Consider the following 18,825-nt stretch of genomic DNA (forward strand, 5'->3'; position numbering starts at 1 on the left):
ACTGAGACGCGCTAGAGGACAGCCCTGCCCGCTGCCTCCCCAGCCTGTGCGCTTTTCCGTTTGGCAAATGAGGGGTGCTTCTCTGTGCCAGGCCCCCGCTGGAAGTGCAGGGTGAGAGCCGCTCTGCAGTGGCTGCGTTGGCCGGCTGCCCAGTGAGAGGGAAGGAGGCCTCTAGCCGAGCTGGCACTTCCAGCTCCTCCCCCGCCGGAGCCTCCTGTGAGGTCCCTACAGTGTGACCCCCACTCTGGACACACTCCTCCTGCAGTGGGCCTTCCAGACCCCTGCCCCCCAGCCACAGAGCGGGTTCCTGTTCCCTCCCTCCAGGCGGGACTCTGCCTGAACACTTGTGACGTCTCCGAAAGACAATCTCCAGTTGGAAGGCTCTTCCTTCTAAATGAAGCAAAACCCTACTCTGTACCGTCCCCTGGGGTTCCAGAAGCACCATCTGGAGCACAGTCTCATACTAGCCCCTGAAGGGCTGCAGGGTGGTGTGGAAATGCGTGCAGCTGCCAGCTGGGAGGCTGGGCCTGCTCCCAGCGGGCTCCCGGGCTTGCTGTGGGACTCTGAGCAAGGTGTCTCCTCTGGCCTTAGGTTCCTTGCTTGAAAAGGTGGCAGGGACCTAGTGAGCTGTAGGGCCCCTCTGAGGCCTTCTGAAGAGTCCTTGGGCAGCAGGGTCCCCCAGGCTGTCAGCTTGCAGTGACCCAGATGGTAGAGGACAGGAAGATGCCTTCAGTCTTTTGGATCTCCCACCTTCGCTTGTCCTAGTCTGTCCTTCCAACTGTCTGTCCTGCAAGTGCCTCTTGAGCAGCCCTTGCGTCAGGTACCACCCTGTCCTCTGAGAGCTCACAGCCTGGCATGGACCCTGTGAGCCAGGAGCTCAGTGTGACATTCCGAGGGCTGGCAGGAAGGTGGACATGCAGTGCCACAGGGGCCCCTGCGTCTGTCTGAGGGGCTGGGGTGGGGGTCTCACCAGAGGAGGGGACCCTGGGCCTCCACTCCCCAAACGAGTCATCCCCCAGATACTGTGTGTCACTTCTGACAGCTCCGGACCACTGCACAGGAGAGCCGCAGCCTCGAGTCCTCCGGCCGGAATGGGCTGCATGGGGAAGTCCCACCCCAGGACCAGGGGGACTTCCCAGACCGTGGAGCCGCACTTCCACTTCCATTTGTGCAGCTGGAGGCAGCAGCTCTTTTTTTTTTTCTTTTAGCAACTACAGCACACTGTGCTTGTCTGTTCACAGCAGCCAAGAAAGGGAGAGGCCACTGCTCGCCTGGGGGGCCTCTCTGCGCTGTTTTCTTAATGGCCTGCTCCCAGTCTCCATGGGCCGCCTGGCCAGGGCGCAGTGCCAGCCCTGGACCTCTCCCTTCATCCTCACAACTGCCCTGCAAAGATGGGAAACTGAGGCTGGGAAGCTCCTAAAGTGCCTGAGGGCACACATCAGGGCCCGAGTCTTAGGAGTAGTCCTGTGCCATGTCCACTATGGCACCATATTGCCCCAGCCTCTGGAGCCCTCTTCCCCAGCCCTCTGTCAGCTGCCGCTCCCCTGGGGCCAGGGTCAAGAGTACATGCTCTCCAGGCCATCACGATTGTGGTGGAGTCCTTGTGCCTCAGCCCCACCCCAGGGTTTCCTTTTTGGCTTAAGGAGGAGGTGAGGACGTTTTCAGAGCCCCACAAGTCACACCACATACCCAGCTGCTCTGGGCAGAAGCCACCACCAGGAGGGCAGCACCAATATGTCCACAAATAAGCAATTTGTCCAAGTGTCTAAAGTGGGATGTATTTGCTCAGTCTGCGGCCCCAGAGCTGACCGGGCTACCACCACCTCAGCGCCCGGCCACAGGCCTCCCTACCCATGTCCTGCTCGAGCTTGACTAGCAGACACGGCCCAGACTGTCACAGATCTTCACAGACAATCTGAACTGAGGCCTCTGGGCCCCTGGAAGCAGCCACAGGGATGAAGGAGGGGCAGGACGGGCATTTCTGGAGTCTCCGGGCTGAGTCCGGCCCAGCACGGGGCACGTGGGGGCTTTGGAGCCTGTCAGATTGGCTGTCTAACAGCCTCTACCACTTAACAGCTAGGGGCCTCCGGCAGGAGCTCTGCTCCCTGTAAAGTGGGGACAACGATGACCTCACCAGAGGATGTGCTGCCATACATGACAACATGTGCCCTTGTCCCAAGGCAGTAGGACACATTCAGGGGGCAACTGAGGCAGGAACAGGAGTAAAGGGTCTTCCCATTCCTGACTTTGCAGCCTGCAGAGTAAGGCACAGGGCCAGCGCTGCTCTAAGCATTTTACATACTGACTCATTGAATCCCCACAACCTGTCAGGCAGATGCGTTATAACGATTCTCACCTTACCAGGGACACAGAGCCTCAGGGAGGCGACCACCTCACCCAAGGTCACCCAGCTAGTGAGAGGCTGAGTGCAGCTAGCGGCTCCATCCATGCCCTGAAGCTCTGTTCCTGCTGTCTTTGGGGTTGGAAATAAGTGTCCCCCGATACAATGTCTTCACCTGGAGTTCAAGTGCGCCGTGGTTACTCAGCTCCTGTGGCTGGCCCCAGAAGATTCAGCATGAGCCAGACAGGACCCGGCCCTCTGCGGGAGGAGACCCAGCCTAGTCACCAGGCCCTTGCAATGCAGTACAAAAAAGTCCTGTGATTGGAGAAGGGGTTGGCTGGTGACCTCTGAGGTCCCCCTTCTACATCTGCAGGTCTAAAACTACCATCTCAACCTGCACTGGTTGGAACTTCTGAGTCCAAAAGTCTCTGATTACAACATCCTTCGAAAGAACAGCCTATGACCCAACTTTTGGGGCTTCCAACCTTTTAAGATCCGACACCCAGTGTGCTTGAGCTTAAATATACCCTACAACATACCCCTCCCCCGGCAAGAGGCCCAGCTGTTCCATCCAGGCCAGGGAAGTGCCCAGGGCCTTTCCTGTGGAGGCTCCTGGGCCCAGGTCAGAGGCCCAGAGCCCGGGGGGCCTGATTATATGGCTCCAGCTGTCTCTACAGCAGCTGCTGCTACAGCCCACGTGGACTAACCTCTCCCCAGCCAGGAGCTGGGGCTCGGGCCTGGGCAAGCCTAGGAGCGACAGAGGTAGAAGCCAGGCCTTGCCCTCAGGAACCTTCAGTACAGTGGGGAAGTGGACAAGCCCAGGCCCAGTGTGGCCTGGGCTGGAGGCATGGCTGGAACAGGGTGGAGACACCAGGTAGCCTTGAAATTTCCTAGATGCCAGGACGGTGGCACCTGGTGTCAAACTGCTGGCTTGGGAGTCTTCAGTTTCCTAGTTCTGCACACAGTAGGCTGTGCCCTTGGCAGAGACAGGGGAAACTGAGTCACTACGAAGTTCTGGGATCTGGCCAGCGAGGAGAGTGGAGAGGCCAAAACTAGAACCCAGACATTGCACACCCCAGCCCCACATTTTAAGAAGCCAGGTCGGGGGCTGGCCCCGTGGCCGAGTGGTTAAGTTTGCATGCTCCACTTCAGAGGCCCAGGGTTTCATCAGTTCAGATCCTGGGCACGGATGTGGCACTGCTCACCAGGCCATGTTGAGGTGGCCTCCCACATGCCACAACTAGAAGGACCCACAACTAAAATATACAACTATGTACTAGTGGGACTTGGGGAGAAAAAGCAAAAAAAGAAAAAAGAAAAGATTGGCAACAGTTAGCTCAGGTGCCAAGCTTTAAAACAAAAAAGAAGCCAGGTCAATGGACTCTGGTGTCTCCCTCCACGGAGGCAGTCCTCAAGCCCTGTCCCCTTTCTAGAATTCCCTCCAGAGGCCTTCCAGTGGGAGAAGAGAGGTGAGGAGGGAACCATGCCTGGGATCTCCTCATCCCTGCCTGAGACTCTGAGCCAGAAGCTTCCACACTCAGGTGGGCGCCCAGCTGAGAGGCTCGGGCTCAGGCAGCAGCAGCTGGGGGGGTCCTTCTCAGCCCCTCCCCACCCTGCCTGGGCCTGCCAGGCTCTCCCTTTGGGACCTAGAGGGGCAGCCAGTGAACAGCAAGCGTCACTGTGTGCCAGGCCCTGTGCCGGGCACTGGAACACTGAGATGTCTGAGGCCTACCTAGGCCCTGCCCTCCAGAAGTGTCCAGTCTGCCAGGCCACACACAGTAGGTGCTCAGGTAATCCTCAGACTGACCTGAAACTCCAACAGAGCAAAGGCAGTGGTGTGGGAGGGCTCTCCCCCATGCTCCCCCCCCCCCCCCCCCGCCCCAGCCCTCCTGATGCCTGAGGGGTGCAGGAGTTCAGAATAAGGAGAGCCTACTGTTTCCCAAAACCTCTCATCTTGTATTAACTAGCAATTATGGAGCACCTACTGTATGCCCAACTCTGTTTTGGGTGGGGGGGCCAAAGAGATAACTACTCCTGAGTTTGGGGGATCAGAGTAGTACCCACATCACTGCCCTACAAGAAGGAAGGGCAGGGTCGAGGAGGTCTGCCAGGAGAAGGGGCTTCGGTCTGGTGTTGGGGCTGGGAGAGAGCAGTGTCAGGCAACAGCCCTGTAGGGTTCAGGGTTCAGAGGGTTCGCTGCAGCTGGAGGGTGGCAGGCACCCACATTAAAGGGACAACGGCAGCAGAAGCATAGCTGCTGGAGGAGCAGGCAGGGGTATCTTGTCCCCTCTTCTGGACGGCAGGGCCAGGACAGCTGGTCCCTCAGGCCATTAGGCAGCGAGTCCAGAGTTCCAGGGACTTGTCCAAGGGCATACAGCAGTGGGGTGGCCCCAGGAAGCCAAAGCCCTCACCTAATCGTCCAGCAGGGGAGCAGGGGTGACGTTTAGCTCAAGGTGGCCAGGAGGTCCTTTGGGGAGGCAGTGCAGGGCAGCATCCTTTGGCAGGCCCACATGGGCCATAGGGGTCAGAGGGGCCTGTCCTCGGCCTCTGCCTCCTAAGCACGGAACCCTCTTTCCCCTTTAAGAAGGATGCAAAGGTTACTTATACCCCGCCTGCAGGCCGGCGGGTGGGGCAGGAACCCAGGAGGCCAGGCGGTGCGCGGGCAGGAGCCGGCTTACCTGCTTCCCGCCACCGGGCCGGGTGCGGCGGGGCGGGGCCGGGAGGGGAACGGCGCGCACAACCTGCGCCCGGCCCGGTGGCCCGACCGACAGACTGACACTCGCCGGACCGGCCGGGGGCGAGCGGAGGGCCGGAAGACAGGGGAGAGAACGGGGAAACAAACTTGCAGAGAGGAGTGACCTGGGGGCCGGGGGCGGAGCCGCGAGCGGGGGAGGAGAGCGCGGCGGCGAGAGCGCGGCTGGCCCAGGAAGCGGAGAGCGCCGCCCACCCATCCGGGGCGAGCGAGGCGCCGCGGTCAGAGGCAGGCTGGGCCGGGGGCTGCCGGGCCCTCGACCCCCTCCGTGACCCCGCAACCCCAGCCCGGCCCCAAGATGATGAAGAGGCAGCTGCATCGCATGCGGCAGCTGGCCCAGACGGGCAGCTTGGGACGGTGAGTATCACCCCGTGTCTTCCAGCCCCACACTCACCCCGCAGGACCCTAGGGGAGGTAGAAGGGTGGGGGAGGCTGGGGACAGCTGGACAGCCCCTCTGACCGGCCAGAGCCCTGCCCTCCCTTCCTCCCCTCTCAATGCCACCCCTACCTCCCAGCCAGAGCAGGAGGGGCAGGCGCTGGCTTTTGGGAGAAGGGGCACCCTCACCCCTGATTTGAGGGGTTGTAGGGAGGATCTAGGATCTGAGTCTTCTCTGCCTCCATGAGCCTCTGCGTGGAGAGTCCTCCCCGGCCTCACTTGTCCCCTCTGTACAATGGGGACAGTTAACCCTCTCTGGTTGCCTGTGGAGGGGGGAGGGAGGGTCAGGGCTCCAGACCTTGGGGGAGGGGAAGAGACAGGGTCCTGGCATGGGGGAGGGGCCTGCCCTGTCCTGCTGTGTTCCTCTCCCTCCCGCCCTCAGCTGCCTCCTGCTTCTCTGTCTTGCTTCTGCTTTTCCCATCCTCAGGTGGAAATGGCCCCAGGTCTCCCTGTCCCCACCCCCAGCCCCTGAGCTGGTGGAGTGGAAGCCGGAAGTTTGGGGTGCTCTGAGGGCCTGTCTTCTCTCCCCTTCCCCCTGCGTGGGGAGTTTCCCATTCTCTGGGCCCAGGGGAGGACTGGGTGTCCAGAGACATGGTTCTAGCCTCACACTGGCATCTGTGCCAGACTGTGTGAGCCTGGGCAGTCAGGTCACCTTGCTCTGGGCCTCAGTGTCCCCCTCTGTCCCCGGGCAGGGGCCCTGGGCCTGCCCACCACTAGTCCAGAGTGCTGTGTGACTGACAGCCCAGGAGTCTGAGCTCCCACACTTCCTGTTCTTGGAGCCAGCCCAGGCCGCCTCTCCCCGGGGTCAGCAGAAGAGAGAGGCTGGGCCCTGGGGTGGCTCCCCAAGTCCCCCTGTTTGGTTTCGTCCGCCCTTTCTCAGGACACAGCCCTGGGTGGAGGAGGAAAAAGCCATGTATCCTATTCCCGCCCCCATGGAATGTGCTCGGACTGGGACTGGGATGAGGCAGGCGGGCCACCCAGGGCGGGCCCTAAGTGGGAGGAGCACTGGAAGCAACTGGGGTCCAGGTGCCCTGTTGGGGGGACAGGGGGAGGAGGGGATTTCCTAACCTGCACCGGCTCAGCAGATGCTCTCCCCCCACAGCACCCCGGAGACTGCCGAGTTCCTGGGTGAGGACCTGCAGCAGGTACATGCCTGGGCCAGCAGCGGTGGCAAGGCAGGCCTGTGCAGGCTGTCAGCGGAGGGCCGGGTGGGGACGCCAGTTGGGGGCCCAAGTTGAGTCATTCCCCAAGCTGTTGGCCATGGGGTCCCCAAGAGGAGGGAAGAGAAAGGTGGTCCCTGCTCTGGGGGAGGACTGGGCAGTGGGGGGTGGACAACAGCCACCTCCGGTGATCCATAACCCGGCCTCTCTCCCAGGTGGAACAGCGGCTGGAGCCGGCCAAGCGAGCAGCGCACAATGTCCACAAAAGGCTGCAGGCCTGTCTGCAGGGCCAGAGCGGGGCAGACATGGACAAGCGGGTGGTGAGTGGGGGTCCCGGGGAGGAGGGGCCTGGGCAGGACACCTCTGTCCAATGGCAGAGCAAGGTCTGGGCTGGGGTCTCCCTGCCAGTCTGAGCCTCTGGCACCAAGAGGGTGCAGACTGCTCTAAGGCCCCTCGGGCACTGGGTTCCTGAGGCCCTGTCTCTTCCCCATCCGCATCTTGACCCCTCCTCCCTCTGCCCCATTCCCCTGAGCCAAGGCCAGGCCTCTGACAGCACCTGAACTTCTCTGTCCAGTCAGCACCGGGAGCAGAGCAGGCCCTCCCGAGTGAGGCCGTCTGTGAGGGCTTCCTGAAGGAGGGGGCATTTGAGCTGGATTTTGAGTGCTGCTCACTCCTATCGGCCAGCATTTATGGACTACTTACTGCTGGTCTATTGCAAAAAACATGTTAATCATTGCCATCCTTAGTGCTGACAACAGCCAGGGGGGGGGGTGGGGGGGGAGACCGTCTTTATTGGCACTGCGTACAGATGAGGAAATGGAGGCTTAGAGAGGTAGAGCCACTCACTCAAGGTCACACAGCTAGTAAGTGGCAAAACCGAGATGTGAGCCCTGGTCTCTCTGGCCGGAGCTGGCGCTCTCCTTAACTCTAGGTGGGAATGGGTGGGGCTTGCTTTGAAATCAGCACTTCACTGTGGCCAGAGCACTGGGGGAGGAGGAGCAGTGGGGAGCCATGGGGGTTTGAGCTCAGCAGCGGCCAGCTCAGCCATGTGTGTCCTGGGGCGCGGGCAAGGAGCCCCACTCGCTCCTCCATTCTCTCTCCCCTTGTCTGACCTGGGGCAAGTTCCACGCCCTCTCTTCTTAGTTTTCCAGTCTATGCTGGGACTTGGTGATTCCTTCCTGCCCAGTCAAGTGGCTTCTGGAAGGGGGAAAGGGGACCCTAGATGAGTGGGGGCTCTGTACATGGTCACAAGGAGATATCACTCCCACTGTGCCTTGTCATCATCCTGCTTCCACTCTCACCTGTGACTGGCCCTCCTGGGTTCCCTCCGCCCCTGTCCACACCCAGTACCTCCATGAGGGACTTGCCCGGTGCTCAGGCAGCGTCGGGGAGGCCCAGCAGGTGAGCATGTGCACTCACATTCCTGCCCCCGCCCCCCCGCAGAAGAAACTTCCTCTCATGGCTCTGTCCACTACGATGGCCGAGAGCTTCAAGGAGCTGGACCCCGACTCCAGCATGGGGTGAGCACGGACCAGGGCCTCTGCCCTCACCTGGAGATGCCAAGGAGGGATCTGGGCTGGGAGGGGGTTCAGGTCAGAGAGGACATGTGCAGTGGAAGGATGACCACGTCAGGGAGAGTGTCTGGGCTGGGGACAGTGTCCAGGTCAGTGAGGGCGACCAGGCCTGGGAGGGCCTTGGGCTCAGCAAACATGAAGGAGATGGAAGGGCAGGAGCTGGTGGGAACGGAGGAGGCCCCACTGTCTTCCCAGATGGTGGTACCGGGCTGTGGGAGCCCAGCCCACCCGGTGCTGTGCCCACAGGAAGGCCTTGGAGATGAGCTGTGCCATTCAGAACCAGCTGGCCCGCATCCTGGCCGAGTTTGAGATGACCCTGGAGAGGGATGTCCTGCAGCCACTCAGCAGGCTGAGTGAGGTGACCCTGCCTCCCGCCCCCTGCCCCCAGCTTCCCCAGCCTCTAGCTCCCACCACCCCCAGCCCACTGAACCCGCCCCCCGCAACATGCCCGCCCCCAGGACGAGCTGCCAGCCATCCTCAAGCACAAGAAAAGCCTGCAGAAGCTGGTGTCTGACTGGAACACCCTCAAAAGCAGGTGGGAGCCGCAGCCTCTGGGGGGTCCATGCCTAGGTCAGCCTGCGGTGATGGCCCCAGAGCTTCGAGGCCCGTCCCACACTAGGGCCCACCGGGTAATGTGTGTACTTCTGCACACTTCTGGTCCTTAGGAACACATGTGGTGAGGGTGCCTCTGTGCACGTGTGTGTGCATGTGCTTTGAACTGGGGGGGGACCCCAAAGCCTAGGATAGCCATAAACAATCCTCCAGGATCTCTGGATGGCAGGAGAGCCCTCACCCTCCACTCCGGAGCTAGCCGCGCAGAGGCCCGGGGCCAGATTTGCATCTAAAAATCCCATAATCCTCTGTGGTCAGGCATATGGAGGGGACACTTGCCTCTGGACATGCAATGGGGACGGTGACCACCCCACCTTGGGATTGTCCCCAGGCTCAGTCAGGCAGCTAAGAACTCAGGCAGTGGTCAGGGCCTGGCAGGCAACCCAGGCAATTACAGCCACACCACCACAGCCAACAAGATGGAGACGCTGAAGGAGGAGGAGGAGGAGCTGAAGAAGAAGGTGGAGCAGTGCAAGGTGAGGGGGTGGCAGGGGTGAGTGCTGTCCCCATTTCACAGATGAGGAAACCGAAACTCAGAGAGGTGACGTGACTTGCCCAAGGCCACACAGCTAGGAAGCAGCAGAGCCAGGATTTGAATGCAGGCAGTCAGGCTCCAAGGTCTGTGTACTTAGCCACCACCTTGCAGCCTCTTCTGTCTACACCACATGCACAACACCTGGGAGACAGAGATTCGGTCTGTTCTCCAGAATCTGTGTGTTTGTGAGTGAATGAATGAAGGAAGGAAGGATGAATGAATGAACCATGAGTAACACAAGGCACTGTGATAGGATATGGGGACACAGAGGTGAGGACAAGAAGCTATAAAAGACCCTCAAGAATTCAAAGCGGGGGCCGGCCCAGTGGCACAGTGGTTAAGTTCACACGTTCAGCTTTAGGTGGCCTGGGGTTCGCCGGTTCGGATCCCAGGTGAGGACATGGCACCACTTGGCAATCCATGCTGTGGTAGGTGTCCCACGTATAAAGTAGAGGAAGATGGGCACAGATGTTAGCTCAGGGCCAGTCTTCCTCAGCAAAAAAAAAAAAAAAAGAAAGAAAAAAAGAATTCAAAGGGGTTGCTGTGGGCTGGCCCCAAGAGCAAACCTTGGCAGAGAGAGGAGAGCTGGCTGGGACCCTCCACATACAGCTCGGGCAAGTCACCAGCCCCTTCAGGCTTCCCCACTGGGCCCTTGCCTCACTGGTATAAGCCCTCCCCTCTCTGTCCCCAAGGACGAGTACTTGGCCGATCTGTACCACTTTGCCACCAAGGAGGACACATACGCCAACTACTTCATCCACGTGAGTCCAAGACCAGGCTCCAGCCACCTGAGCTCAGGAGTGGACACCAGGGCCAGGGGCCACTGAGACCCCCTGCGAGACGGTGGGAGGGAGGGGTCTGCCCTTGTTGACCCTGGGGGGTGCTCAGATTTGCCCACTTCCTCCGGGGTTGCCCCGTTGTCCCCACAGCTCATGGAGATTCAGGCCGATTACCATCGCAAGTCTCTGAGCTCACTGGACACGGCCCTGGCGGAGCTGAAGGAGAACCACAGCCAAACAGGTAGGGACACAGGCGGTCCCCGACCCCATACCCCTGACCCCTGCCCTGCTCAGGGCCTGTTAAGAAGCTTGCACTCTATCCTGAAGGTCAATAGGGAGCCATGGATGGGTTCTGGGTGAGGGAGGGCTCGATTAGATTTGTAATGGAGAATGCTCTGGCCGCCGCGTGGAGGATGGAATGAAGGGGGCAGGACTGGAGCCAGGAGACCTGTCAGGAGGCGGAAGGGAGATGATGGTGGCCTGGACTGGGTGGGGCAGTGGAGGTGGGTGGATTTGAGAGATATGCTGGACTACATCAAGATGTGTGACATGGCTGGGTGGGTGGGAAGTGGTGCCACTGGCCAAAGCAGTAGCCCCTTGAGGACATCTGGGGCGTGCCCCTGCCTACCCTGACCTAGCAGCCCAGGGGTGGGAGGACCCTGGGCCGCTGATCTGTCTCATCCCTGCAGACCCCTCCCCCTCGATGACGGCCGCCCCCTCCTCCAGGGTGTATGGGGTGTCGCTGGGAACGCACCTGCAAGAACTGGGCCGGGACATCGCCCTGCCCATCGAGGCCTGCGTCATGATGCTGCTTTCCGAGGGCATGAAGGAAGAGGTGAGGTGCCCTGGGCCAGGTGGGAAAGGAGCCTCCAGGCCCTCACTCTGTCCCACATCTCCCACATGTTGCCCTGGGCTGGAGCCTGTAATCCCACCGTGAGAGCAGAGGGCGTGGCCTTCTGTGACTGCATGGACGCTGCCTCCACCCAATGATGCTCCTGGGGCCAGGCTCTATGCTAGAAGCCCTGTGCATGCCTCGCTCCATTTAATGATGCCAGTAACCCCTGGAGGGAACCCTCCTTGGCTCCGTTATCCAAGCAGGGGACAGGCCGAGAGGTGGCCGTGCCCAGCAGCACACGGGAAGGTGGCGGTGAAGCCAGGACTCCCTGCTGCACGCTGTCCTCGTCCACCTTTGCATCTCAGTGTGGCTCGTACACCAGCCCGTTTTCTGGGGACAGACCCTTCGGGGGTGGAGCAGACTCAGAGACCCACTCGGGCTTCTGGACAACCCTGCTCGGCCTCAGGTCTCCCTTCTACTCCTAACCAGACGCCTGCCTCCCCACGACTTTTCCCAGCTCCTCCCAGACTTCCCACTGTGCTCCGAATTCCAGACCCTGAGGGCTGAAAGGACCCACGGACACTGGTGTCCACTCTGCCCCCCAGACCAGTGGGGCCACTGAGTCCCAGCCTGGGCCTACCCCAAGCCATGAGTGACCCAGGGCCTCCCGGTCATGCTGTCCTGCCCTGCCCACCCCTCTGTGACCCCCACCTGTTCCCTCTCGTACCCCAGGGCCTCTTCCGTCTGGCCGCCGGGGCCTCAGTGCTGAAGCGCCTCAAGCAGACGATGGCCTCCGACCCCCACAGCCTGCAGGAGTTCTGCTCTGACCCCCACGCCGTGGCAGGTGCCTGGTCCAAGGAGCCCTGGGTTGGGGGCCTTCTCCCCGTGTCCCTTCCCCACAGCTGCCTGCAATGATCCCATGATAGATTGGCTCATGGCCTGATAATCTGACGAGGAGACATAGGGGTCCTTGACGTAGGCCCAGGATGACCCCCTGAAATGCGTGTAAGCTTGATCATTTTCCCAAAAGGGTCGTTAGCCCAAAGGAATGATCAGACCTTAACACGTTAGTGTGAACAAGGGCTAGAGGTTGCTAACAGATGGAGAGAGCTGGGTACTGGGGGTGGAGGTGGGGGCTTGGGAGCTACGCCTGAGCACCCCCTGCCACTTCAGGTGCCCTCAAGTCCTATCTACGGGAGCTGCCAGAGCCCCTGATGACCTTTGACCTCTATGATGATTGGATGAGGGCAGCCAGGTGAGGATTGGGGAGGGGGTGCTGGGGAGGACGAGGCTGCAGAGGTGTGGCCCCGAGCTGGCTCACCAGGTCTCTCCCTCCCCAGCCTGAAGGAGCCGGGGGCCCGGCAGGAAGCCCTCCAAGAGGTGTGTGGCCGCCTGCCTCGCGACAACCTCAACAACCTCAGGTGAGCCCCGAGCCCGCCCCCTTGACCGCCCCCCAGAGCCAGGGCCCAGCTGGGACTCTGGGGCCCCATGTTTGAATCCTGCCTCCTTGTCCTAAGCAATATTTCTGGAAACCTAGCTTTGATGTACTAGTCATATTTTTTTATACTAGACATTGAACTAAACACACACCTTGAACCTTTGAAGCCACACCACCTGGCTTCAAGTCCCACCTCTGCCGCTGTGTGGCCCTGGGCAGGCAACTGGCCTCTCTGTGCCTCAGCGCCCTCATCTGGAAACGTGGAGCATTACGGTCCCCACCCCCCAGGGTGCCTGGGAGACTCTCCACTCGGCTCAGTGGCTGACACATAGGTGGCACTTGCAGGTCAGCTGATTTCACTGTTAACGTTTTTTTTTTTTTTTTTAAAGATTTTATTTTTTTCCTTTTTTCTCCCCAAAGCCCCCCGGTACATAGTTGTATATTCTCGGTTGTGGGTCCCTCTAGTTGTGGCATGTGGGACGCTGCCTCAGCGTGGCTTGACGAGCAGTGCCATGTCCGCGCCCAGGATTCGAACCAACGAAACACTGGGCCGCCTGGAGCGGAGCGCGCGAACTTAACCACTCGGCCACGGGGCCAGCCCCTCACTGTTAACATTTTTTAAACCATCTTGTGTGGTGTCTCGTCCATTCTTTGGACCCCCACGCTGGGACATTCTCAGGTCTCAGAGTGTCGATGGGTGTCCATGGCCCAGATGCCCTGGCCCTGGCCCACGCCCTCCACCTGCCTCCCCAGGTACCTGATGAAGTTCCTAGCACGGCTGGCCGAGGAGCAGGAGGTAAACAAGATGACGCCCAGCAACATCGCCATCGTCCTAGGGCCCAACCTGCTGTGGCCCCCAGAGAAGGAAGGGTGAGGGGCCGCGGGCCGGGGGAAGGTGGCAGTCCCCACCCTAACCATCTGCAGCTCGTTGTCCCCCTGGGCCTCAGTTTCCCCATCCTTGTAGTGGCTTAAGCAGCTCCTATTCTCAAGACTGCTGTGAGGTGCTGGCCCAGTGGCACAGCGGTTAAGTTCACACGTTCCGCTTCGGCGGCCCCGGGTTCACCCATTCGGATCCCGGGTGCGGACATGGCACCGCTTGGCAAGCCATGCTGTGGTAGGCGTCCCATGTATAAAGTAGAGGAAGATGGTCACGGATGTTAGCTCAGGGCCAGTCTTCCTCAGCAAAAAGAGGAGGATTGGGAGCAGATGTTAGCTCAGGGCTAATCTTTCTCAAAAAAAAAAAAAGACTGCTGTGAGGAGCAGCCTGAAGGGATCCTGGACCCCACAGGGCTTTGGAGAGAGGCATTCTGGATAATGGGGGGCTGGGGTGCTGGGAGCCCAGAGATCTGGTTTGGCCCCACCCCTCCACCTTCCAGAGATGGCCTTGGGAAGTCCCTCTCTGCACCTCCATTTCCTCATCTGTAAACTGGAGAGAAGTTATACAAACTTTAGGAATAAGATGAGATAATGAACAGGGAAATGTTTTATAAACTGTGAAGTGCTGTGATCTGTGAGGGGTCTTATTCACCTGGCTGTGGATGGCGAAAGGATGTCACTCATTTGCTGAGTGTGATTAGTGGGAGAGGCTGCCCAGATCCCAGAACTGTGAGGAACAGGGAGCCACGACAGACGAGTGATGTCTGTGGTGGGTGAAAGAGGGGAAAAGTTGGCATGTGAGCAACACATGCAATCCACTGGTGGGTTGTGAGTTTCTTTAGAAAAGGGACTTGATGTGATTGATCTTTGTGTCCCCAGTGCCCAGCCCAGGGCCAGGCAGAGTTGGGGTCACTAAGACTCTGCTAAGTGATGACCCACTTTCTCTCCCTTTCGCCGCAGGGACCAGGCTCAGCTGGATGCAGCCTCAGTGTCGTCCATCCAGGTGGTGGGCGTGGTCGAGGCTCTGATCCAGAGCGCAGACACCCTGTTCCCTGGAGGTGAAGCCCCTGCCTTTGTGAATGTGTCCCTTCGTGTCCCCGCCTGCCCAGCCCAGTGCCCTCTAGACTCAGCTTCAGTCCCTGGCAGCCCCACAAACTCCCCATGAGGCCTGGAGGAAATTGCTTCTCCACTCTGAGCCTCAGTTTCTCATCTGTAAAATGGGGATGCTGCTGCCCACCTGGTGGGATTCTCATGAGGCTCATGTCGGAGTGAGAAGGCAAAACATGGCCCCGAGGATGTCAGTGGGGAGGGAAGGCGGTCCTGACACTGGCTGAGGCGGGGAGGCTGGCGGAGGCTCTGAAAGTTAAGACCAGCTCCCTTGCATCTGCAGACATCAACTTCAATGTGTCAGGCCTGTTCTCAGCCCCCGCGGCCCAGGACAAGCTCAGTGACAAGCCGGCCTCTGAGGAGCTTCCGATTGCCATGCCCACCCCGGCCGCCACCCCGGCTCCAGCTCCAGCTCCAGGTCCTGCTCCTACCTCGGCCTCAGTGGCTGCCAAGGAAAGGTAAGGACTGACAGTTCTGAATGGCCCCTGTCCTGGCCCCAAGATGCCCAGCCCGAGCGCCATCTCTCAGGGCGGCCAGTGGCATTTTAGGAAATGTAACTATGTATTTTCATCCCAAGTACCTGGTTTCCCAGTTGGGAGTGGGTGGCGTGGCGCCTTGGAGGCGGTCTTCCTCAGCCTCCCTGTGTTCGCTCGTTCGTTGTACGGCTCTTTGCTGAGCACCTCCTGTGTGCCAGGCACTGTTTCAGGCCCTGGGGATTTGGGGAAGTAGGGAGCTGATCATTCTGGAATTTGTAAATACCTTCTAGTCTTCTCGTGATCCTTTAAATCCGGAAGGGCTGTGTGGTACCGTGTCACCTCCATACCTGGAGGTGGTGTTCAGTTATCACAGACGCCTGGGGCCCAAACCATGAATGTCCTCAGATGAGCGAGACAGACAAACACTGCCCTTAGAGCTGGCATTCCAGGGGCAGGGAGCAGGAGTCAGCAAGGACACCGAGGGACGCCTGGGACACTATCGGGCAGTGATGGGCACTGTAAAGGGGAGTAGGGTGGGGTTAAGGGGATCGAGTAGGACCTGCTTTAGCAGTGGGGTCAGGAAAGGCCTCCCTGAGGAGGACCCACCCGAGCAGAGGCCTGGAGGAAGCCAGGAATGAGCCAGGGCCTCCCCGTCACTTCCCCTCTGCTCTCTGGCTTCTAGTGGCCAGAACATCCCATAAAGTTCGCATGGAGTCTGGGAGCTGAGGCAGAGGGAGGCCCTGCTTTCTACCCCCCATCCTGGCCCCATGGGGGACCATGGACACTGTCTCTGCATCACACAGCAGCCAGGGGCTCGGTGGACACAAACCCTGGCCATTGCCAGAAGCATCTTCTCAGGCGGGCCCAGCCTGGGGACAGATCCCAGGCCCAACCACAAGGTGATGGGGAACAAGTTCTGGGAGGACCCAAACTCAGCCCGTTGGCTGGGAGTCTCCCCAAGATTCCAGGAGACTTCTGGGAGATGCCAAGCCTGACCCTGACTCTCTGCTTCCCTCGCAGGATAGAGTCCGAGGCGCCCCCCAGACCCGCCTCCCCCAAGGTCAGTAGGAACCCCTCGGAGGCAGCTGCCCCAGCGGAGGACACGGCTCGGAGGAGTGAGTTGGCCGTGGGAGGAGAAGGGGCACAGAGGGTGGACAGGGAGAGGGGCGGACAGACCGTCCCATGGTTTCCGGCAGCCCAGAATCCAGGTGCCTGAGAGCCAGGTTCGCTGCGTGACACTCAGTTCAGAGTCCAGCTCTGTGCCCTTGGGCGGGGGCTTCACCTGGCTGCGCCTCGGCCCCCTGCTCTCTGTGACGAATAGTAGCGCACCTACCTTGCTAGGGCTGTTTGGAGAGTTAATGGTGCTGCCTGGCTCATCCCCAGCACACGGTAAATGTCCGATAAAGGTCAGCGATCGTGAGTGTTGGCAGCAGTGAAGTCCAGGCCCTCAGGAGGCCCGGGGACCGGAGTGAAGACGGCGGATGGGGTCTTCCAGGGGCTGTGAAGGAGGGGAGGTGGCGGAGGCGGGCAGGAACCTGGGGCCTCCTTCTGAGCCCCTTTGGTGCAGTCACCTGTTGAGTTGGCCTAAGACCAGGCAGGTGAGGAGGCCGAGGGTGCAGGTGAGGAGTCTGCCAGGGTGACCAGGACATCAGGAGGCTCCGCCCCGCTGAGGGGGCTCTGGGGTGTCCATTGTAGAGCCGGGAGTAGATGGAGCAGCCACAGGAGCTAGTAGGTCACACAGGGACCTTCTTGCAGGAGGGGGCCTCTAGCCACCTTTCCTGGATGGGGGGCAAGTGGGGCATTTGCTCACTGGAGCACAAGTCGAAGGACTGTCACACCATTGCCCGAGCTGGTCCTCACATCAGCCCTGCGAGGTCGAGGCTTTCATCCCATCTTACCGATGAGGGAACCAAGGCCCCAAAGGGCAAGTGGTTTGCCCAGATCCCCCAGTGGGTGGAGGCAGGGTAAGGACGAGAGTCCAGACCTCCTGGCCTCATCCAGCCCCTTGGCTGCCTCACCAGGTTTGAACTGTGCAGTGGGATCTCTGAGAGCTGGGGTGGGACAGTTCTGGTGGACTTCTAAGAGGAGGTGAGCAGGAGCCTAGGGTCAGGGGAAAGGCACCATTTCTTTTTTTTTTTTTCTCCGAGGAAGATTAGCCCTGAGCTAACATCTGCCAATCCTCCTCTTTTTGCTGAGGAAGACTGGCCCTGAGCTAACATCCGTGCCCATCTTCCTCTACTTTATACGTGGGACACCTACCACAGCATGGCTTGCCAAGCAGTGCCATGTCCGCACCCCGGATCCGAACTGGCAAACCCTGGGCCGCCAAAGCGGAACGTGTGCACTTAACCGCTGCGCCACCAGGCCGGCCCCTATTCAGCAAATGTGTACTGAACATCTGCTCCGTGCCCAGCACTGTGCTAGCACCCCGCCCATAAGATGGCCTCGCTTAGTTTGCGTTCCCGTGGGGGAGATAAGGAGTATCACTGAAGACTGATAAAATCATTTCAGAGGGCAACCAGTCTATGAAGAAAATACAACAGGAAATATGACAGTACCTGGGGCAGCGGGGGGAGAAGGGACAGAAAGAGAGGCCTGAGTGATGAGCAGCTGGCTGTGGAAATAGAGCTCCCAGCAGAAGGGATGGCACATACAAAGGTCCTGAGGTAGCACTGAGCTTGGTGGATTTGCCACAGGCCGTGTGGATGCCTAACCACCCCTTTCTTTCCTCCACAGCCAAGCGCCCAGCGCCGGCCAGGCCCACCATGCCGCCACCCCAGGTCTCCAGCACCCGTACCTCCCCTCCAGCCCCACCCCCGCCCGCGGGCTCTGGCAGCCCTGTGACCCCCCGGGCTCTGCCCCGCCGGCTGGTGGGCAGCAGCCTCCGGGCCCCCACAGTGCCCCCCCCACTGCCCCCTATGCCCCCGCAGCCTGCCCAGCGCCAGAGGTGGCGTTCTCCAGCCTCCCCAAGCTCGGCCTCCCCAGGGCCAGCCTCCCCAGGTCCAGCCTCCCCGTGTCCGGCCTCCCCCAGCCCAGCCTCCCTGAGTGGGCCTGCACGGGTAGACCTGGGGGCGGCCATGGAGGAGGGAGGGGCCCACAATTCCCCACCTAACCCCCCTCAGCCCCGGCCCCGGAGCCTTGCCTCAGAGACTGACTGAGCTAGGGGCTCCTCCGGGACAGCCCTCCGCCTCCCCTCCCTCCACCCCCCCCCCCCCCCGCCTTGTCCCCAGGACACAGCCCTCACCCCTCCCGAGGGGTGGGGGCCTCCAGCCTTTGCCGCAAGTGCCTCGGTGCCCGCTGGGTCGGCCCCCACCGCAAGGAGGACTCAGGACAGCCCTCCACCCACAGAGCTTTTCCTCCTGGACCCACCCTGGGCTTGGGGGGCCCTCAGCCGACTCCCCACTCTCTGGCAGGGTCCCAGGGGAGCCGCCGGAAGGAAAGAGCTTGCCCGCTCCTACAGGACGTTTATTTTTCTCTTGCCAACGTATTTTTTTGTAAGGCTGGTAAATAAATTATTTTGGACAAAACCAGAGCAGCTGCCCAAATGATCGTTTTATTTTCTGTCCTTGAAATAAAGAAGCCACTTTCATTAAGGGGGAAAAAAATGCCTCTTCTTTGCCTCCTGTCTTTCTTCCTGTCTGAAATAACAGCCAACATTTTTAGCCCTTTCTCGATGCTTCACACTGTGCCTGTGTAGGCACGAGTTCCCTTTAGACCTCTGCCAGAGAAGTAAAGCCCAGTACCCTCCCAGGGGAGGAGACTGAGGCTCAGAAAGTCACCCGGGAAGGTCACATGGCGCATGAGGCGTGGACGTGGGATGGGGACCAGGTCTGAGTGACTCCAGAGCCTGGGCTTGTCCCTCACATGCCGAGCAATTTCACTTCCTGGTGTTCCGTGTAACAAC

At 60.2% G+C, this 18,825-nt stretch overlaps 1 protein-coding gene across 4 annotated transcripts; it reads left to right on the forward strand.

Annotated features, from left to right (window-relative positions):
- Positions 1-5,233: 5,233 nt before the first annotated feature.
- SH3BP1 (SH3 domain binding protein 1) lies at positions 5,234-18,526 on the forward strand. 4 transcript variants are annotated; one of them, XM_001499540.7, is made up of 18 exons: positions 5,234-5,450; positions 6,632-6,674; positions 6,905-7,009; positions 8,133-8,209; positions 8,510-8,621; positions 8,722-8,798; positions 9,207-9,351; positions 10,103-10,171; positions 10,340-10,430; positions 10,879-11,024; positions 11,757-11,868; positions 12,198-12,279; positions 12,365-12,445; positions 13,216-13,332; positions 14,299-14,396; positions 14,729-14,903; positions 15,942-16,036; positions 17,658-18,453. In XM_001499540.7, the coding sequence occupies exons 1-18, from the start codon at positions 5,392-5,394 to the stop codon at positions 18,077-18,079; spliced, it is 2,106 nt and encodes a 701-aa protein (XP_001499590.6). In that variant the 5' UTR covers positions 5,234-5,391; the 3' UTR covers positions 18,080-18,453. The 4 variants fall into 4 exon arrangements, with proteins under 4 accessions (XP_001499590.6, XP_070110443.1, XP_023486857.2 ...); XM_070254342.1 differs by having other exon boundaries at positions 5,247-5,450; positions 8,459-8,621; XM_023631089.2 differs by having other exon boundaries at positions 5,249-5,450; positions 15,942-16,047; positions 18,335-18,526.
- Positions 18,527-18,825: the final 299 nt, after the last annotated feature.

The sequence above is a fragment of the Equus caballus genome, chromosome 28 (assembly GCF_041296265.1).
Source record: "Equus caballus isolate H_3958 breed thoroughbred chromosome 28, TB-T2T, whole genome shotgun sequence".
In the NCBI taxonomy this organism is placed as follows: Eukaryota; Metazoa; Chordata; class Mammalia; order Perissodactyla; family Equidae; genus Equus; species Equus caballus.